The sequence below is a fragment of the Struthio camelus genome, chromosome 5, assembly GCF_040807025.1.
Source record: "Struthio camelus isolate bStrCam1 chromosome 5, bStrCam1.hap1, whole genome shotgun sequence".
NCBI lineage: Eukaryota > Metazoa > Chordata > Aves > Struthioniformes > Struthionidae > Struthio > Struthio camelus.
The window spans coordinates 33,232,809-33,257,049 of NC_090946.1; the positions used below are offsets into that span (position 1 = coordinate 33,232,809).

Below are 24,241 nucleotides of genomic sequence, written 5' to 3' on the forward strand. Positions count from 1 at the left end.
AAATAGTTACTAACTGACTGAGCTTTAATTTAATAAAATAGTCTATACTCTACCATATTAAAAAAAGAAACCAAAAATGAATCTGGGATTAAAAACAAAACAACACTCTTTCTGTTAAATGGATCTATTTTAACTTTAAAAAGGTTATAGGTGTAATACGCTATTAAAGCAAATCTCAAAAAAGGAGATTGCGAACAGGAGTACTCATGATTCCTCTTCGCTTATGCTTAGTTTGACTTCAACACTATACAAAGTTAACAGAGCGCCAGGGGCCTAAGGATCATTCATAAATAAGAGGTTCAGAGTCAGAGCCTACATACCTTTTTCTTGCAAATGTTTCAACTAACAAATCGAGTCGACTTGCTGTTTGATTTCTTTCTGATCAAGCATTTACAAATTCTAAATAAATATACCACAAATATCCAGTCACACCGATGACTTTACAACGGCTGTATAGTTTAACAGTGGTCATAATCTTTGAAACCCCCTCCTAACAGAAACCATAATCTTTTAGCTTGGATAACACCTGCACTAATATCTTGCTTTATTTTTTATCTGACTTTTCAATTGGGCAGATACTGAAATTCAGTAAAAAAATCACATCAAAAAAAAAAGTAGCAAATAGGACAAGCTCTACAGTATCTCTCAGTTAAAACAATCAAGTTAAAAACCATACTCCATTTCTGATTGTTTATTAAGGCTAAGAAAAAAAATCACATGCATTCTAAACTGGGGAATTGCTTATGAATATGAACATATCACGGCAGCTGCCTCTAGCTACCTGTTTGAGCTTTAAACCTACTCAAGCACTTTGCCAATACATTTTATTTGTGCTCTATCAGGAAAACTCACTAAACATTATAGTTTTTATGACAAAAAAAAATGTGATCATGTTCGAAATAAGGAGAAAGAACATGTGTTATCAGAAACTTTAACAAAGAGTCATTTAACACTATATCTCCATGGGCAAATTTAATATTAACTCTAAAAATCTCATATTAAAATCAGCTGTACAGGATGGACAAAGCAGTACCATGTGGCTTCTTAAAAAAAAAAAAAAAAAAAGTACAAACTTGACAAAAAATCCCTCTCTGCCAGATGGAACTGTGCCAACTCCATTCCAGCTAATAACCTCTCTGTGTACCCCGGAAGCAAGAGAAAACCTTGTCTCCCTTTTCTCTACAAATCCTCTATCTGTTCTGCTCAACATACGTTGCCTTCAACACCAAACTAATTTAGGATGCTCTCGAGTACTGTTGAGGTTTTACCCTTCAGAGACCATCATTACACATGAAGAAACCATGCCCTCTCTTCACCTACCCTCATGACCGCCTCCACTTCCGAAAAAGGACCCATCTTCCTGCCAAGCTTCTCTTTCCATAGTGAGGAGTCAGGGAAAGGCTCCCCTTGCCTCCGCGACCCCAAGCCACCGAGCCCCCGCCAGCAGGAGCTAACCGTCCGCCCCCCTTGCAGTTGCCCTCTGCCGAACCGGACTCCCACTTGCCCCAAGCCTGACACTTGCCTCGAGTGTTACTGATGGGCCTAACAAGGATCCTGGTTGCCCATTAACTCTTTTATTATTCATGTGACATTTATGATAAATGATTATTTAGAAATAGCTGAGGTGGCACTTACACAGCAGCAGCAGCATAAACTTTTGAGTCACGGAAGAAATCATTTGACAATAAGACAGAATAAATACACCAGTTGTGATAACCATGCACTGCAATATAAAGTACATTTAATTCTTATTAATCCAACATAAAAAATAAAGTAGCTTGCTATTCCTAGAAGCGCAGGTGAGGCTAACTGCATACCCATCGTTTATATTTCAACAGTGGTATCTTTTTGCATCCGTATCTTCAAAGATGGCTCTCTATCGCAAGACAGTACCGTGTACTACACGTGGAGTTCATAAAATAGAAAACCCTGCATTTTCCCCGACACAGAAGTCTTCAAAATAGTAAAGCTGTGATTTTTCAGGATTATTATATCCTGTTAAAGTTGCAAAATTCAGAACAGAATAACCCTATCGTTAGGGATTACACAGAAACGGATTTGATTTGCATGTAACACTTGCTTCTTTCAGAATTGATTACAAATAAGCTGGAGCATAAAGTATGGATTAACGCCCTGATTCAACGATCTTTCTGATTCAGAAGAAGCATCTTGCTGCATGTGCAACTGCTCTAAGATAAAGCTAGCAGTCAATAAAACGTCTGGACAATTAATTATGAACCTTCTCTTATTTGCAAGAAAACTAATAAACCTTTGTTCAGCATTAGTTACCCAAGACTTTTTGGATCCTTTCAGAGACCTTAAAAACACTCATACACATACTTATCAGCCTGTAATCCCCTCTTTAAGATACACATTATTTACCGTCAAATGTATTTGTGAAATCAGCTAGTACAGACCTACTCATCTTTCCTACAGGTTAAAAACCTAATAAAAGATAATATTCCTAAAAATAAATAACTAAATAAAAAGATTTTTGAAAAGAATACCTAACACGTCAATAATCATATTTTTGAAAGCATCCTTGAGCAAAGATTACCTATCAGTACAATTTTAGCTTACTAACAGATTATGAGATGTTCATCCTCAAATAAACAGAGTATGAAAAAGGTACTTTGAAGGCCTAAACAAAAACGCACATCTCTCTACTTTAAAAGTCTATGAAGCCTGTTCTTTCATTGTTACAAAGCGAAGAAGCTGTGCAGCTATTTTAATACAGTTAGGGAGTCTGAATGCACCCAGCAAATGAAAGCTGTACAAGTCTATCCTCTCCTGAATGCAAAAGCCAGCTCTGCAGAAATAAACCTTACAGCACCAGTAAATATCTTAACAAAATAAATATGCACCTGAAGAAAAATCAATAGATCTTACAACCAAGACCTCGACTTTGTCGATACATCCTGAAAGACTAATCTTTAAACAGTTTTACAGAATCACAGCATCACTTGGTTAGTCACGGAGGGGTTGTGGGGGGGGGGGGGGGGGGAGATGAAAAAATTCTCATCTCATGATCGTGTTGCAAGCCTCCCAGTAACACTAGAAAGGATTACTGACTATTTTATAACAGAACCTAAATTGCCAATCAAAAAAACCACCAAAATATAAAACGTGAAGATACTTTTGATAGAAATGAAATGTAAAGATCATTTAATTTACATTTTAGCAATAACATCCATTCCTTATTTTTATGACTGAATTTACAACACACTGTTGCAAATATTTTATTTCAAGCCAAAGGCATTTGTTTCATTCTCACCTGCACTACATTACTGATACTTCTGACTGCAGAAGTAGTTGCACAAGAAGTCATTAATTTCAGTGAATCTCTCAAAAATATTTAGAAAATAACTGGTAGGCCTTGATAAATATCCAAATTAAATTAAATTTCAATTCAGTAACGCAAAGGAGACTCAAAACCCCAGTATTTTTCTGACACCGTATGTCCAAACACTAAAAAGAACAAACAGGAACTTCCCAACTAATCTGAATGTTGTTCTTTTTCCTGCATTCCTAAATGCTGCATTAAAAAAAAAACAAAACAAAAAGTGAAGTACATTGTTGGTGTTAGTCCAGTGAACTTGCTATTGAGAAGCATCATATGCTTTTTCCAATGTAAATTTTGCAAAGGGAACGTCACTTTTTCCCCAACAGAACATTCACAATCAAATTTCAGGATCTCCTACCTCGATCAAAAAGTCTCCAGTTCTCAAGCCAGCTTGCCATGCTACTCCCCCTTCGTCCACAGATTCCAAGTACTGCAAAGCAGGAAAGGCTGGAGTTGGGGTGAATTCTTCAATTGGTGTGTCAGCTTTAAAAATAAATACCACATTAAAAAAGAAAATTATGGAACGTTCACAAATACCACTCGGCTTAGGCCCATTACCGGCCATTCACGTTTATAGTTAAAAAATGGTGGGTGCTGAAAGTGAGGGGACTCTGCCTCAGAGATGATGATCCCATCAAGATGCTGGGAACAGGGTGCAACCTCTCTGCAATAGCAATCCACAGGTCTTCAATTCACAGAGGAAAATACATGCTGCTTTATTGACACAAATAAATCAAGCTGTATGAGGCAGTAGCTGGATCCTGATTATTTCAGTATATACAGTATTACTTCACTATCACTTCAAGCAAACCTTTTGTAAGCCTAGCAAAACCGCTTGCAACTCTGGAAACATCCAACTAAAGACGAATTATGTGCCGTCAAAACAGAGCATCTGGGCAAAAAACGGGGTGAGAACGGGGAAATAAAAAAACAAACAACTAAATAAATTTTTCTTCTAGATCTAGATGCATACTACAAAGAAGGTAACAGAATAAACCACGTTTTTACAGAAAGAAGGCACAGCAGGCCTTGTAACAGCCCTCTCTCTCTCTCTGTCACGTACACATAGGAGTGGAAAAGTCCTTGGGTCTTTCACCTGAGGTGCCCCCACTGTTACAGAAAAATTAGGGGAGAATTTGGGAGCTTACACAGAGGGACTAACCTCTGCTTGATGCACAGACAAAACTCATGCCAACTGGTTAGCTAAAAGGTAGAGCTATTGGCTTTCCTTGTAGGACTCCAAAAATATTTATTTAGCTAAAATTAGAAAAGCTTTTACAACACTGAAAATCCATGGTGCCACTCACTGAGGGGTTGGGGGAGGGGGCTGTTAAGGCAAAAATGATGTCCCAGGAATGAAGGTATGGAATATTTTTCATGCTCGAGCAAGGCAAGGGAGAACCCACGGAAAAACAAGGGGGAGCAAGAGATGGGACATACCATCATGTTTTTATTTTTAAATACAAAAGGAGCAAACTGGACTGAAGGTTAAAAAGCAAAGCATTAAATAGAATGCTTTTTTTTAACTTTTAAGAACGTCATTAATACGGGTTTTAGTCTATGGAAAAGTAACGTGCAGTTTAACATACGAACAGCTTTTCAAATGAGCACACTACAGGCCATGCAACATACGTGCAGCTTCTGAAGATATAAAAAAAGATCAGATTTTCATACTAAAACTGCACCAATGTCACCTCGCAGAAGATCCACACCTATTTTAAACAAAACATCGCTCTCTTGTCTATTTCTATTCATAGACCTATTTAAACAGACTGACATTTGAAATAAAGAAGCAGGTTTTTATACGAGAAGCAGGTTTCCCAGTTAGGTAAACTGCATAACAAAACAGATAAACGACAAAATATCACATATGCCAACGCAGTAAAAATGCAAATAAAACTTTCTCTCCCCCAAATGATTGCACGGTGCTTCTGCTGTGCAAAAACGCAAACTGCTTTAGGCAGAAAGAAGCCCCTAAAATCCATCCGAGTAGTACAGCATACAGAGAATCCTGTTGTCTAGCAACCAAGTGCACCAAGAATAATTCCTGCTTATATTCAGAGATGTATAAATTTCTTCATGCCGGCGCACATCACACACACACACAGAGGCACCTACCTTTTGCCCCTCTGAGCACAAATCCAAATCCTTCATTGTCTTTTTTCTGCAGGACCACTGCCTTTTCTTCTATGATGCAGTCACTGTAGAGAGAATTCCGAGGATAGCGACCATTATTACATCCCTTCATCACCACTGTAGTAGCTGCTCCTCCAGTGTGCAGGTTCATCATCATCACAGCCAGTTAATCAAATAATATTGCAGTAACCAAGCATGGGAAAATATAGAACAAATAGCGGGGGGGGGAGACAAAGACTGAGCTTAATGATAAAAGAGAACATGACAAGGCAACTTAAAGGAAAGAAAAAAGGCAGAGAGGAAAAAGAAAGAAGAAGAAATCATGCATGGTGGTTTGTGTTCTATATGAATGACTGCATGAACATGTGATCATGTCATCTGTGGGCTAGCTAGGACTCTAAAAGGAAAAAAAGTAAGTGAACTGAACGACAGTATCATTAATAAACTCCTCAATCGTGGATGTACCAGATGCATCTTCTAGTGAAGCCAAAATGAAACCAACCAGAAGAAAAATGAGGCAGCATTTTAAATTTAAATATAATATATTATGTTTTTATATTAGCTAACTAAAAGGCACAAATATATTCTGAGAGCTATGCCTTGCATCAAAAGCCCTTTTTCAATCCTATTGAATGTTGCATGCTGCAAGAATCCCACATGATCATCTGACAGCCTACAATGCTAACAACGTGCAGCTGCCTTGGCGTCATCAAGCACAAATTTCCACAGCATCGAGAATCTGCATAATTGAAATAGTAACGAGGCATGTACAACCAGGAAAACACATTTCTAAGGAATAATTCACATCTCCTGATAAACAATTAATATTATAAAATAAGATGATTTAAAAGAATATTTATGTAAGCAGTATGCCCTTAAAGAGAAAGTAGCCTTAGGAATCTTACTCTCATTGGCTCAGATAAAAGTAGATGGTGGGGGAAGAAAACCTATAAGAATCACATTAAAATGGGATCTTTTATACATAAGAGACAATCCATAAAAGCCTTAAGCTGTTTAGTGTCCTTCATTAAAGCTAACGTTAGGTTACTAAAAATAAGTCAGAAAAAATTTTTGAACGCAGTTTCAAGCCATTCTTTGAGTACAGACAGTGTCACAGGTTAAGTAGTCACAGACCAGAAGCAAGGTAAAGCAGCGGTGAGAACACCTTTAGAACACTTACAACAACTATTCAACACAGAAAGAAGCATAAGCAAGTTTTATTTTCTTAATTTTGTACTAGCCAACTAACGTTGCCACTGGTCATGCAGAGAATCTAGACCCTAAAGTATTCAGTACAGTAAGAGACAGCAACTGCTTTGCTGACATTAATAATCCAGAAGGGAAGGAGGCAACTAATTAAGGAAAAATTGGTGTGACCTTTGTATTTAAGGCTCTGAACTGAGACAAGGATGATGATATCAGGACACTAATGGACAGCCTCCAAACTCCAGACCTTTCACGTATTACAGACAATTCTTTTGGTGATTTTCCAACTCTAACTGAGGGATGCAGCTTCATGCTGCTGCTAGTGATAATAAAATTATGTCTTCCAATCTTTAAATATTTTGTAGTTTATTAAATAGAATAATACATGAGTTAAAGCCACCACAGTGGTGATCTTTAGCTTTCAGACTAACAAATGAGCTGCGTAAATGTGAACAGCTTTTGAATGCTGTCTCTCAAATCACTATCATCTAACCATGCAATTCAGACATTACCTTTTCTTACAATGACTACCCTTGCTATGGAAAGAATACAATATGGAAACTTATAGTCCCTCAGAATGCTGAACACGCTCCTGCTCAAGGTGTCGGAGTGGGATGGAACAGACAACTCAGAAGTCATCTTACATTGTAGCGCTGAGACCCTCCATCAGCCTAACGTTACAGGAACTGACTGAACGTACAAGCGTACTGACTTATTTTTGTCATTTCACCATGCACACTTCCAGGATGGGGCTCCATACTTGTCCACTGAAGAGTCAACAGTAAAGCTGTTTCCAGCGTTTGGCTTAACACTGGACAAATTAGTAAGACCCATTTCCTTCAACTGTCCTTGAAAACAATTAACAGTGTAACAGAAGTTAGGACAGTACTTCTGTGAACCTCATCATAGGAAATCTTCAGTTCATAGCAAGAAAACCCAACCCAAATCCTCATCTTATCTAAAGCCATTAACATAAAGAATGCACGAGCCTATTATCTAGGTACCTCAAACCTTGCTTTGATCCTCTCATTTTTGTCAAAACAAACCAAACCAACCCACAATTTCTTTCTTTAAAAAGCTGAAGTCAGAATGTCCAAAAGCTATGCTTGGAAAACTTCTCAGGTGCAATCCATTTGATCAATATTAGGCATCTCACACCTAATGAAAACATCTAGGGTCCCTTCACAGTCAGTGAATGAAATGAGCAGACATTTTCAAGGTATGCTTCTTGCATCCTAACACAGAGGTCTATGACTGCTCGGATGAAAACCGTGAAAACCGCACGCCATTTTCTTTTCACGCGCACCACAGACTTATTGTATAAACTACCCAGTTTTGTACCTCAGTTTACACATTGCAAGTAGGAATGCTGAACTGTCAAAATGTTATGGAGTTTTGTGTTTTACATGAGAGGAGGAGGGAAAAGGGAAGGGAAGAAGCACAGAACGAATTTTTAGGGAGAAAATGTGCAAAGCGATCCCTGTTACTTGACAGGTATAGCTTACTAATACCTTCAGTGATACTACATAATGAAAATTCCATCACAACCTGTAAAGCAAAAATGTAGATTTGAAAAAATCAGACGTGTAGCCATTTCTCTTCATTTATGCAGCAGGAGAAGGGGAGCTGCAATAATCTCATGGCATGAGCAGTTTAGAGTTGTTCAAAGCGATCACAGAAAGCATAAATTGATTCCCTACTCCAATGCCAGAAAGCTAAGAACCAGCAGCATAAAAAGCGTGGAAAACACATACACACAAAAAAAACTCCACACAACCTCTCTGTCCCTTCTCCAGGCAAGCCCCCTTTGCGACTCCAAGGGAGAAAGGGCAAAGAAAAAAAAAGTTTAACCTCTGACTGTTTGCAATATTTGCTTTGCCATAACAGGGCTTCCTCATCTCAGTGTCAGCCCGCATGTCTTCACTGAAGATATACTGAAGGTCTGTTCACAGTCTACCTGGTCTTGGCAGGCTAAGAGGTGCCAAATGCAAAGTAGGTCAAGTTTTCTCACAATGAACCTTCTTGGCAGCATTTCTCTCATCCTGAAGGTGTTGTAAATACTTAGCAACAGAAAGCAACAGGGTTTAGCTACCAGTGACAAATAAAGGAGACATTATGTTACAATCCCATCTCAAATAAGAGGAAGAAGCATTTCATCACAGATATTTTGAGCAGAGTATTTGGCTCTACATGAGGCTGAAGGGTCCCCATCATCTGTGATGTGACCTCATGCCAAATTTCAACAGTAAAACCCTTGAAGTCTATTTCTGTCCCACCTCAAACTGAAATTAAATAGTGTCTATTTCAGAGATGAGTTTTCGGAATCATACTAATTCTATATTAGAGTAGTAAAATGAGTAATTTCAAAATCAATAGCTCATTTCTTGCACAGGGCCCTCATTACTTTGACTCTGGGCTGATTAAGTCCAAGACTCGCTGCATATAAAGTTAAATGCAAAATACCTCCTGTCAAGCGCAGAACAGTTCTACATTACATTCTCTGAAAAATCTCAAATACAAAAACATCAGGCAAAACAGTCAATCCAAACACTGAACAATAGAAAATATACTTGTTCATCTGCAGGTAGCTTCTCTAACACTAAAGCATTCAAGAATTGTGCAAGAGGATCGATCCATAATTTTATAGACCTGCAAATTGTAAAAGGGAAATAAAAAGATTTACCCGTGGTCAGGCAGACACCGACGATCAGAACTCAGAACTCATTTAACATAATATCCTTCACTTGCATAGACTTTTCAAGACAGCAAGAGCTTCTGTTACTTCTCTAACAGTCCATTAAAACAATACTTGAGGAAAGAGGTAGAACTGCTAAATCCTTTATAGTTCTTTATATCTTTATGAAAAAACTATTAAACGTTGAAGCACAGGTTCCTGATGGGGGCAGTACCACAAAACCTAGCTTCCACAACACAGCTAGAGCAAACACACCCTTATCTTAAAGCACAAATTACTCCAAAACAACAGTTAAACACTAAATTACAAAGAGAGAAGCCATCAATACCATAGAATATATTTAGGAAAGTTTGTATTGCATGGATCGTAGTTGATTTCAACCTGAAAAACGGCATGCAGAATACACCCTAGTGAATGGATCACCATTATCTGCAAACAAAAATGGCTATTTGGAATATTGTCAATCTTTCCCCATGGTAGAGAAAATTTGAATTTAAATAGAAAGTATTTTCTCCCTTCTCTCCAATCATGTAAGCCCTAGAGATATACAATCTAGGTCCAACTCTTTAGCTTTAACAAGCTAGACGGCAACCTGCCAAGGCAGAACATTTAACATGAGATTCAGACAACAAAAATTACAACCAAACGATTAGCCTTCTCAGCTCACAAGCCCTTCAGTCAGAGGACTTTCTCTATGAATGAGGAGTTACCCTGCCCAAGTTCAACGCTTTCAGTAGCTCAAGTAAATCCAAATCTTTTATCAGAACTTCTTTTTTTTTTTTTTTTTTTTAAATAACCTCTCCTCAGTACTTCTAGAATTTCAAGTTTTTTGAAAGGTCTACTGAATATGTAATTAGCTCCATGTTACACCAATCAAACCAAACAAAGCAAAACTCTTTTTTAATCTTTGCCAGACACACACATACACAAAATATCCAAACCACTCCCTAAATCTACATACGATGTCTGAAAGCGACTGCACAAGTCGTTTCTTGCCAAGAGAGTCAACTTTTGGTGGTTAGGCTAAGGTTCAAGCCCATAGAAGGGCATTCTCAAAGGGCATTCGAGAGGAGGTCTCACTTCATATTCCAACTATTAAAGCCTGTTAAAAGCTCACAAAGAATGCCTTCTCTGAATACTTTTCCTGTTTCAGGAAGTTACCTGCCCTGGTACCACAGAAGACCAAAGTGATGTCTACAACAAATATTTTCGTATCTTTTTAATATCTTAAATATTAACAAACTTCTAGTGAAAAAACTTTTCCCGTCATTGCTGGAAGGGGTCAACCTTACTAGTTATAGTCCTCTACTGTAATGATTTCAGGAAAAGTGGAGAATCCTAGTAATTAAAGCCTTCAAGATTAATGAAGGCTTTGTATTTGGTTACTCAAGTCTTCTAGGCATTGATCATCCAGCTGAAGCTATTACAGAAGAGCTGTTGGAGCTCTTCTGTAGAACGTAGAATAGAAACCACTCATTCAAGAGGCATTAACTACAACAGCGAGCATGGGGCTTTGCACAGCAAATGGGAAAATACACAGACAGTCCCTAACCCATCTGCTTACCGCCTAAACGAGAGCAGCAAGAGGCAGTCAACCTTATCTTCACGTTCATAGTAACCTCTCCGTAACACGCTGCCCTCACATGCAGCAGGTCCCTTATGCGAAGGCACCTTTTATTGGGCAACAATGCCATTTGCATTAAAAATGTGCTTTTTTGGGTAAATATATGATACAGCTTTGAACAATAAATAGTTACTATGCTAAAAAATTATTTACAATCCAGTACTACTGCCCTTGATAGAATCTTTTTGTACTTTCCCATAATAAGATCTTAAGTAACCTATAATAATTGTTCGCTTTTTCAGTGAAACATGTTTTACCGTTTTTCAAAATGTGTTTACTTTCTGTATTTTGCTTTTTTCAGCTACTTATTCCCACCTTCTAATAGTGCCTTCTGGAAGCACAATATACTCTTACAAAAGACATTCAGTAAAAATATAATTGCATATTTTCTACTGCCTTGTATCAAAAACACGGGCATAGCGCTTAAGTCACACAACTGTGTAATCCTGCCACAATCATTTCAGTTTCGGAAACAATTCTAAATTTTAATGATTTTCCTTTTCATATAGGAGAGCTTATGTTTATCTGGGATTTTATAGTAAGGTGTATTTGGGAGGAGGAGAGTAGGAAAACATTTGCAGACAGAGTTAGCAACTACCTCAACAACCTTACACTCAGGGGAGATTCAACCTTTCACTAGAACAGAAGCACTGGGGAGCACTTTAAGTCACTAAACTCTTAACATAACTGATAGTAGTCCAAGGAGCATAATGATTCAGAATCTGGTGGTACAATAAGTAAGATGCATGCAGGGGAAAGGATAAACAGAAACACATAGAAGAAGTGAAAACAAACGGGTTGTCCTTTCCGCTCTGCTATATCTGAGGGCAGGAGATTCTCAAAATACAGTGACTAAGTAAAAAATTGTCTCCTTTCTTTGCAGTGATCGACTTTCCCCTTCCTTCCCTTACACCGAAAATCATCGGAATTGCTTCTATGAACTCACCGATATAATTGTGTCCCACTTGCTTAGTTTGGATATTGGGACACAGGCCTACACTTTCTTCCATGGAACTACTGCCCATTCAGTGGAGTTATATTGAAGTTCGGCTGTTTCCCAAAACAATGTTTTCATTATCATGATTCAGAATTCTCAGATCAGAACAATGCTTACTGTTGAAACTAAATTAGGGGATTTGGTTATATTTGGAGGTAACAGAACTGCCCATCCATAAAAGCTAATACAGTCCTTAAAGTACTGTTCAGTAGCTTCAAAATAGTTACACTTGAGAAGAAGCACTGTTTCATTCGGAGATTCACGATGACTGGGACTTAAAGTTATGGTGCTATTTCACCAAAAAACAATTACAAAACCAGCTTAGCCTATGGACATGCTCATATATATTTTCAGCTGAAAAAATAAAATAAGACATTGTCTTAAATTTATAAGGGATAAATGCATCTGAAAAAGAATTTCTGAGGATAATGGAATAATATACTTGCAACTACTTATAGATTCCAGCTTGACAGGTGCTCGCAGAGAAACTGCAGCATCCAGTGTCTTTAGTGGCACTTCAAATGGCTGTTTGTGTGATGGCCTTACTGGCATAGTTAGCACAACAAACAGAAGACAAGAGAAGGAAAAAAGGGCTAACACCACGACTCTTACATGATTGTTTTTTATTGCTCTACTATTTGCAGCAAATAACTTCAAATTGCAATAGAAAGGATATATGGTAGCTTGATCTGAGCTAACTTCGCATTCCTCTATGAGCGAACGGCTAACTCAGCATACCTGTATCATCCTCAGCTGTCTATGTTTGGATCAAGTATAGGAGTGAGAAAAGAAAAGAGGATATTTCAGTGACACTCAGTGTAATTTGTATGTCCATATATGACCTTTAGTATCTCCTGTACCAGTGCTGTTTGTATAGACTTCAGTAAACGTCAGGTAGAAATCTCGGATCATGAGAAAAATCAAGGCTGCGTATTTTCCACTGAAATCTGTTCACTGGCTAAAGAGGTATATGCCAAACTGTACCATGCCACGAAAGACATGTAGCCATAACCTAACTCCTATATTGCATGGATCTCCACTGCATTGTACAGAAATTACAGACTTCTGTAAAAGCTGACAGGGGACATAATTTCTTTCACTTAAAAAGGTGATTCACACTTCAGAACAAGTAATGCAGCCTACTTTATTGGATTTTGAATACTTGATTCCCCCAGTAAAAATGGACAGCTCTTCATCAAGTTACCAGAAAGAATATATATCTGTCACAAAGCGATTTGATGAGCACCAGAAAGTAGGAAAGACTATGCTACTTTTTCCAGCCCTATGATTGACAGAGTTGCCCAAAAGATTAACCATAGTTATAGAGGATAAAAAGCAATCTATTATAAAGAAAGTAACAAACACTATATACTTCTGTTAATTTATCCTATAGAATATTACAAAGAAATATAGGTTTTAAATGAGAAATGTATTCAATTTTACGACACAAATAAAAAGACGTTACAAAATTTTTCTCTACAGAGAATACAGAAGAAACTCACGCTCGCTCTCTCTTTCTATATATCTACATATTAGTCCACATCGTTTTAGTGAGCCATTAATTACACTTAATATTATATTCTTTGCTGTGTAGGACAAGGGAGTGGGTAATCTAAAAATACACCCAAGTCAGTCAATTTAGCTGGTACTACTTCCCCCTCCGCCCATCTTCACCTTAAGTTGCTGAAACTGTAACTAGCAAAGTTATATACTAATATAGCAAAACAGGAAGTCAAAGTCAACTTCTTGGAAATACAAATCATCCACTAAAAGTCTGATTTTATATTATGGGAAAATCTCAGCGTCATGAAGGAAAAAAAGGCAAAGATAAGACCACGGTCCTGTTGAAATACACAACACAACGAGTATATTACTCTTCTTTAAGAGAATTGACATCATTCTCTTGAATCTGTACTTGGAAGAAGAAAATAAAAAAGTATGGGGAGAGAGAGGGTGGTGAAGGAGATTTTAAAAAGCTTAATTCCCTATTAATTTCAACTGTATTTTTTTAAAGTCAACTCTAGTACCACATATGACAGAGTAAACACTAAACATGAAACATTTAGGTAGACGTCCTTCAAACGTACAACATGAGGGTTTAATAATGCAGAGTCCTTCAAACCATTTCACACAGATGTTCCAACAACCACATTTGCATTTGGGGCTACAGCACGCTACACTTATACTTGATACTTACTGGCATTTTTCAGTTCTAATTATCCAGCCTTCGAGCAAGCTAAGGTTGCACTATGAAAACATTCACTGCTCATACTTTGTACCTTGAACAAATAAATAGACTGCACAAACACATACATATGTTTAAGTAACTAGAACATTTATCCACCATACTTTTTAGGCTTGTATTGGTCTATCTAAAAGTAGTTGCATTTTTAGCCCACGATATTGTTGCCACCAAACCACGTGGAAAGAGGCATTTTCTTCCTAATCATCTTAACACACACAGTACTTACACAAAAGGAATAGTAGCTATTATTAACAGCACCACTTTTCTACATATGTTTTTTAAATCAATAATTTTCCAAATGTTTTTGCAAAAGGTGGTCCGTATTATTACGGATGACCACAGTAACAGAAAGAAATTAACTTGTTCAAGGTTACCACACAGAACAGGCAACAGACACAGAACCTGGGAAGTAAATCCAGATTTATTCAGATTTAAGATAACAGTATGAATGGACAAGAACGTAATTATACGTAACAATAAAGACTTCAGACGATGCAGCACCTCAGCCAGTTCATAAGCACAGAGATTGAGTTGCAAGCTTTATCTCAGAGTTGGCATACATCAGATAGGATTTTACATGTTTTTCCTTCCATCTTCAGAAGAGAGCTACTGGGAGATAAGAATGGCCACGCTGGGTCAGACCCGGGTCCGTGGAGCCCAGCATCTGGTTTCTATCACAGGCCAGGAGCACGTGTGCCAGGGAAAGGCAACCGAGAAGGACAAATATATTGGGTGCTTCCCCAGAGCACTCCACCAGCCTTCAACCATGCTGGGCTACTTGCTCTGTGTCTTACTAAAAAGTACGATATACCTTTTCTCTTCTACTTGTACTATTTTTGTCCTCATGCTTGGGCATTCATGGTAATGCAGGGAACTACATCAGTCCTCCTCAGGATTTCTTGATTGATGTTTCTATAATACACTTCAGTCAATATATTCCTGACTTCAGTTCTGAACTTTTAAAAATGCATTACAAGCCCTTTAAGGTAGCAACTTGACTTTGCAAGTTTTTATAACAATTATTAAACTTGCATTTCAGTATCATAGCTTGAATTGCTCACTCAGCAGCTGAGAGAGTCTAAACATACTAGCAGTTACACTTACATAAATTATGAAACAGGAGAGAGGGACTGGTGTTAACTATGAGTTTCAAATTAGTTTTCAGGGATCCCTCAGGGGATCCATCACATCCCGTTCTCTATCATGAACAGGAGAAATTACCTTCCTCTTGTTGTGGATTCCTTGAAAATTAAGAAAAGCTCTAACCATAAGAAGCCTGAGTAACCCTGATTACTCGTTGCAGCTTTACAGACCCAAGGATTTCACTTAAAATTCTACACTGTACAGAAGTGTACAGTGCTTTAATTATCCACATTAAAATTCCTGTAAAATTTTATAACACTTGAGTGTAAGTCGTATGTCCCAAACAACTCTCGACTCAGGCTCTGTCTTAAAATGAGCAAGGTATCAAAATAGGTAGAGGACAGTTTTTCCAAAAACATTTTTCCACTTTTTTTTCTTGTGCAAGAAATTTTAAAATATAGCATAGGGTGAGAAAGTTCTACTATCTAGGGTTGTACTGTAAAGAAGTTAGAGGGGCTTCAATTCGAATTTAATTTGCACACATCCCTTTAAAAATCCTGACTAATCACCATATTATTTTACAACCTCATGAATGGCAAAAGCGAGATTGCATCTCTCTACCTTTCTTCCAAAAGATATCCCTGCCTCTCTCTATTCCCCTAATTATACTAAAACCCTAGAGTTTCTTTTAAGCCTGGTCCAAACTGTACTTAGGTATCTGCAAGCAAGCCTCAGAAACGTACATCTTAACAGTTTTCCTGACTAACAGTATCATAACTTTCACCAATTCTGTCCAAGCACAGCCAGCATCTACAAATCTTCAGTTTAACGCACAGCTTTGGTAGCAACAGCAAAAAAAACCACTGACCTTATAGATACCAGCTGCTGAAGAGAAAGAGGTCTGCTTCATTTGAATGGGCAGTTACTTTCCTTAAATAAGTGAATGCTGAACCGGAATCTCTCCATACTGCCCCCTTTCCTTTGAGGTTCAACTACAGCTCACTGTTTGGATCAGAGCATCGCTTCTGAGCACATGCAGCTTCTACAGGGTAAGTAGTGGGGACAGTACAAATATCGGTTTATCATTTCAGCTAACCCCGGGTGACTAACTTCAGGTACATATAAGGCTTAAGCGTATTTCAGAATGTGCAATTTTGAAAGGTTTACAGTCGAAACATGAACAACCTCTGTTATAGTTATGACTGTTCTACAGATCACATCATGTTGCAGGCCAGGTATTTGGAAAGAAAGCAGTCTTCACCGCCAGTCTCTGGAAACGTTGGTTCAAGTGACTTCCCCCAGGATCACACAGAAACTACTTGATGATATTGGCCCCAGTTTTCAACGGTAGCATTAAACTGTTTTAATTCTGAGACCTGTTATCTGTGCCCAACATGCCTTTTTCCCCCTCTAAAAGCAGAAGACACACATGTAACAGTCTTTTTTTCTAAACTATCCAGTTACTGCTATTTCCTAGTGAATGTGCTTAAGTTAATCTTCACTATTCTTCTGATGGCAATTTTGCCATGAAAGCAGTTTCAGGAAAATGTTTATTTGTTTAAACACATCTTCTGTGGATACATTTTAGTCTAAATTTAGCCTTCATTAAAGATCATTTCTCCAGAACGGAAGAAGCGTTACGCCAAAAAGAGCGGGCACAGCCAGCAGTATCAGCAGCCATTCAAATGGCGTACCTGCCAGTCATCCAAATCTGACACCCCAGCAGATGGATGCATCCCATGCAGGCCAAATCTGACCAGCATGTCACACCTCTGAGGACAGAGCCAGAATCTACCTCTTGGCTCAGTGAAATAATAATGCTTTCAAAAGACTTAGTTAAAGAGGAGACTCTCTGTAGCTCCACGCAGTTCTTGGCATTTATCAACCATATCAATGGTACAGGTTTCAATCAAAGCAGTCTGATAGGGACCTCAAACCCAGAGCTTCTTTATCCCTGTGAATAACCTGACACCGACTATTGCTGTTTCTTTAACAGGTCACTCTTTGTAGGTGTCCCTCCCCTCCAAATTTATAAAGAAACACAACTCCAAAAGCTCTATTTTGTCCCAAGACAAAACAAGATATCCTCCTCTCACCAGCCTTAAGGCTTTGGGCAACAGAGAAGCCTTCTAGTGACCAGCTCCACCTGGAGCATGACAGTCAACCCCGCTACGACTTTTTGATAGTTTCTTTTTAAAGAGGAAAACAGACATACGTTGCCTGCCAGTCGCGCTTAGAGGTTGCCTTGCTGATCAAATTCTGCAAACACAACAAATATTGGTGAAACTGTGGCTGGAGAGAAGGAAAAAAAGTAATTTAAATTAGCGCTCCCGTTAGAGGAAAGACCACAGCGTGAGCTCAACAGTTATTTGTTCTTTTTGGCCTGCCAAAACGCAAACATGCACAAGTTGCAATCAGAGAGGCACCACATGCTGGCTTTTGCTCCTCTAGGTGTGAGGAAAACAGCCAAAGGTGTAGTGGGGCAGGGAATGAAAGGTCATAGACAGCAAGTCAGGTCATCGCAGCAGAAGCTACAGTATGGGAATGTAGAACACTAATTGTTAGAAACTTACTTGTTCTCCTTTCCCAGAAAAACCTTGTCATCGCTTGTTCTTCTCTGCTCTACCCTTTTATCTACTTATATGGCTCCTGCTTCTAATCAACCTAGTACCACACCCTCCAACTCCTTTCTTGCTGTCCTTTCCTGTTCTCATTTCAACTGCTGTTTCCTTTTTAAAATTTTTTTTTAATTTATTTTCTTCTATTGCAGTTTAGAAAGGTTTCTTCCCTCTCCATACACAGGGGCAGAGGCTTCTGCTTTCAGTTCCAACATCTAAATCCATCCTGTCATCCAGCAGCTGATAGGAGCAGCTAGAGAAACTACTGTTGAGCTTGAGCGGATCAGTTGCTCCACAGGAATGGCGCACACACCAAAGGACAGCCTTTGCAAACAGGATCCTCTGTAATCCTAGTTACACATTAGCATTGAAGGAAGATCCTTAAAGCTTTTCAGCAGAATCATTTTAATTTGAATTTGGGAAGGGCTATATGTTTTTCTTTAACTTTGCTCTTGGAAATTGTTAGTCTCTCTTTGCTAAAACTTGACCTCTAAAAACTTAAGACAAACATCTAGCCCAGAAAATCTCTGACAAGCTTCAATCCTTTCTGCAAAACCATTAGCTGCTAAAAGCAAGATCTGAAGGAAGCGCTTTGAACAAACTTCTCTATTGGTAAAAAGGCAGCAAACAACTTTAAAGGGCACTTACAATTATTTTCATGGAAACTTCTACCACTGACTGAATAGTTTTGCATTGTACTGTAATTGTTTCAGACTTTAATATGCATCTTTATACAATTATACTACAGATTTGAACAAAGAGATACTACAATTCAGATTAGCAGAATTACAGTTCAGCCTTTTTACCTCTTATTTTAGCAATCAGTTTGAATAATTTCTGTAGTCACCAACATAAAAAGCTCAGTCATGGCAGCATACAATAGCGGGGGAAAAAAAGATACTCTGGAAGGCACAAAATTATTTATTAGAAGGTAAAATCATTTTCATTAGAAGTTAAATAACTAAGTGAAAACTTCACATTTTACATCCCCTCCTGTTCCACAAAATGCTGCAATGCCTTAACTATTGCTTAAACCTATATGCAAGTTTCTAAATTGTATTATGTTCTTCAAGTTGATGAGGCACAACGTTTTAAAAAGGAGGTGCCCTCATCTTTCTGCCTCACACATCAGTAGAGTAGTTCAGCACTATCAGACTACCGTACTCAAAGTAAAGAAGCAATTCAGAACAGGCATCAGGCATGCCTAACAAAATATATTTAGAAATAAAATAACAATACAAACCCCAAAAGCATTTTACATACTTTTTTTCATAATTCGGTTGATGCTCACTGTTCTCTACGCCTACAAGAACCAAGAGTATTGCGTATGCGGAAATCAAGTCATTAAAATCTCAGTAAGCATTCAGATGTCATCACATCACTACATCAAATGAACAGACATTACAGCTATCAGAGATCTTTGCTACCATCTCCCCAACAAGAATTAAGCTATAAATACATGGGAAAAATAGAATAATATTACTGTTTTTGCTTCTTTCCACCAAAGAGAAGGAAACCAAGGATACTGTCTAAAACCTGTGACTGCAGCTAAGAAGAACTGTAAAATCACTTTCAACTTCTTATCAATGTATCAGAAGAGAAGTAACAAATTACCAATTTATTTATGAAAGAGAACAGCAGCCATTTTAACACCTTTGCTCCAATTTCTGCAAGAGACGAACTGAACAGTACAAAGAGAGTAAACACAGTACAGAGGAACTGGTGCCATGCCTCCTCCCACCCCCCAAAAAAACCACACACAAAAAAACAAGCAACTATGGCAATGCAGATATGGCCTATTCTCTGGGTAATGACTGTTCTATCAGTCTCTGCCTCACTATTCTTCAGGCCTAGGAGAAACAACATGAAAACGCGGCAAGTAGAGTATTAAAAAAAAAAAAAAAAATCACAAGAGCTCTTATGCATTCCTTCAGTTCTTGTTAAGAACCATTTGCCAGGACTTAGCAGGTTGCTGCTGATAGCTACACAGGAGAAAGCAGCACTTGGCGCAGCCTCTGAAGGGCCCGTGCTATGCTCACCGCAACTTAAAAATGATACCAGTACTCAAGCCTTAGCCATGAAAAGGTCTCTTAGCTACCCGTCTAGCACTGAATACCTCACAACTTGCAACAGGAGGTAGAAACAGTATTCGCCAAAAGATATCAATCGATTTTAAATACGCATATATTTGTGTATGTGATAAATAATGGTGTTTTTCCAAGACGATGATAACACTTATACATATAAATTTCCACATGAAGCCAGATATCAAACTAGATAAAAGTATTTCTGCATCAAATTGACAGCTTGCACTAAAACCCAGCGCAATTATTGTGTAGGAAACGTAATGTTTAAAGTATTAACACGGCACCAATTACATCACAACTGTGGGACAAGGACTGAGATATTCAACAGGTAGAGTCTGTGGGTCAAAAAAAATAAAACAATCCAACAAGAAGCACTGAAAAGCATGCTGAATTACAGGGCTCAGTAGCTCCCGGTGCCCCCGAGAATCTCTCCGAGCTGTCCAGGACTGAAGCTCACACCGCTCTACTGTGCAACGCGGACGGCAACATCAGCAGACAACTGCTGGGATACACAGCTGAGAAAAGTCTCTCATTTTTGGTATGTGTTTGTATGTAAAATGGCTTTTGAGGAATTCCTTCACCTTTGTCTGTCAGCTTCTACACTCATAAGCTATGGATGCCATCACCCAACTCCGAGTAGGGTCAGCAAGGTTAATGAATTAAACTTCCGTTTAAGCTTTCTTACACATACCTCCCCAATGACACAATCCATTTTTCTTTCTTCTTCATTCAAAAAAAAAAAAAAACCAACTAAAATCAGAGGGTAAATCATTAACTCTGTGATGACAAGCCTTTGCACAGAATTACTTGCGTGCTTCATAAAACTGCCAGAGCCGAAGGATGTCAGGAGAAGGCAGCAAGCAAAAGCCTCCCATACAGTGACTAGTACCAATTAAAGCAGCTAGAAGAAAGAAGCAAAAGTTGACTGTACTAAGAACGTAGGGATAGGGAAGCAAAGACACAAAAGAGACAAGAAACCTTGCAGTGACATGGTACACTTCACATTTGTATTCCATTTGCCAAGCGCTTTTGCTGTTTCACTATTCTGGGGAGGGGTGGGGGGGGAGGGAGGCAGGGGGAGATGATGCCATTAATGTAGTAATAAAAAGTTTTCCATATTTGTGCTCTAAAGTTTCCAAATCCATGAAGGTAGCTGGATCACATTCTTTTCCATCAAATCCAGTTTATAATCTATATATAGTAACAAAATTGCTCGTATTTGTTATGCCTCCAGAATTTTAAAAGTAACAGTTAACACTGTCATTACATCACAGTGCTAACATCTTACATTTGAAATAAAAAAAAAATATTTCAGCCAACTTAATTTGATAACTTAATTTCTTATACACATATTTGGACAGATTTTACTTGCATTCCCTCTGGTTTTCCTGGCTGAACTATTCACTATCTTGTCTTGACCGAATTAATCAATTCCTTCACTTCAATTAAAAAAAGTAGGTAAAAACAATACTTTGTAATGGTATTTCAACATCCAGTCTATAGCCTAACAGTAATTTCTGTTATTAAAATGAAATCCATCCATGACAAACCATAACTTCACGAAAATAAATGATTTAAGGTCTATAATTAATTTTATTTGAACTAAAAGTAGTTCTGAATTTTAAGTAGACCTCTGAAGAATATTTACAACGCTTCGGAAGTTTCTGCTCTACCGGTGCTCAATAATGGCCATCCAGCCTAGTCAAGGCAGACCCAAACATTTTCAAACAAGACTCAATAGAATTTTTTCCACCACAAAACGCTCAAAAACTACGTTCCATCGTTGTTGGGGGTCATGATAACTGCTGACCACAAAGACAGGAGAGACGCGCTGGAGCACTCTTATATTATCTCCCTGCCGCTTTGTGGGTGTGCCTACTCTTTTTCTACGCGTGCAAATATAGCTTCAGGCCTCCTGATCTTGCAGCCTAATACGAGTGCCCAGGGACACATTATCTACTCCTCTGTGACCAAAACCAGCTCCTACTAGGGTAAGGAACTTTACACTCCATGGATGCCACTGCAACAAAGCCCATCTTCTCCTTCATCACATGTCCATCTGCATCAGATCAAAGGCAAGTAATTAGAAGTTAGTTTTTTTTAAAGTTTAATTAATATAGCAAAGGAATCCCTGCAGAGGGATTCTAGCAATAGCAGCATATGACAGCTGCAAAAAACAACATTTTTGCAGAAAAGAACTAATGCATCCCTTTAGCACTTAAATCAGATAATACATTTGACCTCGTAGTTTCAAATATTATATTTGTATTATATTTAATGATTATTTGTACTGGCAAATAACTTTCACGGCCTTTCTTCATGTTAGTGAAAGTACTATTCATTTTCCTGAAGTATTAATGTACGGATAAACTAATCCCTTATGCAAGCCTGAAATAGAGTTTAATGAACCTTCGTTATTCAAGCTACACATTTTCCTAAAGACGAAAAATGCCATGTACAATGTATTTTCCTGTATGTGAATAAATCCATTAATATAGGTTTCTAAACAGAGTATTTCTACTCAGCAATTTCTTTCTCTTTGGGAGGGAGGAAAGGAGAGAGCCAAGGGAGCACCCACTCCCTTCAGGGATGCAAACACCCATCACCTCTGAAAAGGGACTGAATTAGATTTGTAAGTAATTTCGTTTCAAAGCTCTTCTTAGTACATAGGCACAATTGCCTTGTAACAAATGCTTATTATAACTCAGTTGCAATCGGTTTACTATATTCTTTCTCTCATTTGAGAGGACACCATAACAGAAAAAGTAATTAAAGCAGTACATTAATCTAGAAATATCTTAACTGAGAATTGCAGTTAGCTTGACATCGTTTGCCTCTTAACAATCCCCCTCCCTAAAGAAGCCCATGTCAGGAATTAAATCTACTCTACATGCAAGCAAGATGTATTAATTTCCAGTCAGATTTTTATTGTAGGTTCCCTTTTTAACAATACACAAGCACCAGTAAAATTACCATTTAGACGTACAAAAAGCTGATCTGCAGCCTCAGTCAAGTATTTGAAATTCAACGTTGCATGCCACTAGAGTTTTAAAAAAGCGAGGCCTTCCACTCCATTTTGTTCAGGAAAAAAAAAAAAGTATCTGAATGGTGTTTCATTATACGGTATGCTTGCAAAGGATGAAAAAGGAAGTTTATCTTCATGGTATATACCTCATCTGTAAATTCATCACTACAGTAAGTTATTGCATGTGTCTCAGATAAACCATTTTCTTTCATTCCAGCAACTAGCTAGATTTAGAAACTCAGTGACTGAAAACATTGTGTAGTTTTACTGCCATTGTTTTATGTAAATTCTAAAATCACCACATTTTCTCTACGCAAGAGTATGTTAAGCAAGTCTACCTTCCAACTGGCGTTCTTAGAATTTCCTTTTAACGCTACCCTTTCCTACCTCCCCTCTCAATTTCCACTTGCACAGCAGGACTGTCATCATTACTCTTCAAAATGGGTCTGTGCTGGGTTTCAGATTATCGCTGGAAATGACCCTTCAGTTCTCTTCACTGTTTTGTTTGCTCAGAGGCTACTGGGAGAACTCTGCTGCTTTCCTGCTTAGTTCTCAGACAATTGCTACTGCTGCCAGGAACAACTCCAGACACATCCCCATTATTTCATTTCTCCAAATTTAAGCTGTAGGAAAATTTTCATCTTATTTGATAAACTTTCTTGCTCAGCTGTAGTCCTGAATCTGTTAAGGTGAATTTGAGAGCTTTGCTGTTACACTATACAAGCCAAATACCTTAAAGGGAAAAAAAAAAAAAAAAAAAAAAAGCAACAACCCCAGCACACACACATTTCCCATGCTTCCCATGATGAACTAAAAGCAGACACTATAATCCCTTCATCCCCAACAGCTTGTCTCAGTAAAGAGACATTTCTGATCACCACCAAGATGAGGTTCAAGCCCTTGTTCTGTATACAGCTTTTGGCCTCCTGCTTTCAAAATAACCCATCTAAATGATGGCAGGATACTGCCTATTTTAGGAAGGCAGATGGTCTTGCTCCCTCTCTGTGATGGACCCCAAGTTTCTTGGGAAAAAGACAATAAAAAAATTCAAATGCTTTAGAACCAATAAACACCCAAAAAGGACAGGGAGGGCATCTTGGATATACAGACTCCTTCGACCAACTTCAACTCCCATCCTCTTTCCCCAAATAGTTCAGCAGGCATAGAGAGGAATTTATGAAT

General features: G+C 38.2%; 1 protein-coding gene across 2 annotated transcripts in view; it reads right to left on the reverse strand.

Annotated features, from left to right (window-relative positions):
* Nucleotides 1-24,241, reverse strand: part of SHANK2 (SH3 and multiple ankyrin repeat domains 2) — a 339,001-nt gene that overhangs the window by 137,072 nt on the left and 177,688 nt on the right. For both annotated transcript variants that reach the window (XM_068945429.1, XM_068945428.1), the window contains exons 16-17: nucleotides 5,462-5,544; nucleotides 3,702-3,826 (exon numbers count right to left, since the gene is read on the reverse strand). In XM_068945429.1, coding sequence (XP_068801530.1) covers nucleotides 3,702-3,826; nucleotides 5,462-5,544 — 208 coding nt within the window. The remainder of the gene's footprint in view (nucleotides 1-3,701; nucleotides 3,827-5,461; nucleotides 5,545-24,241) is intronic.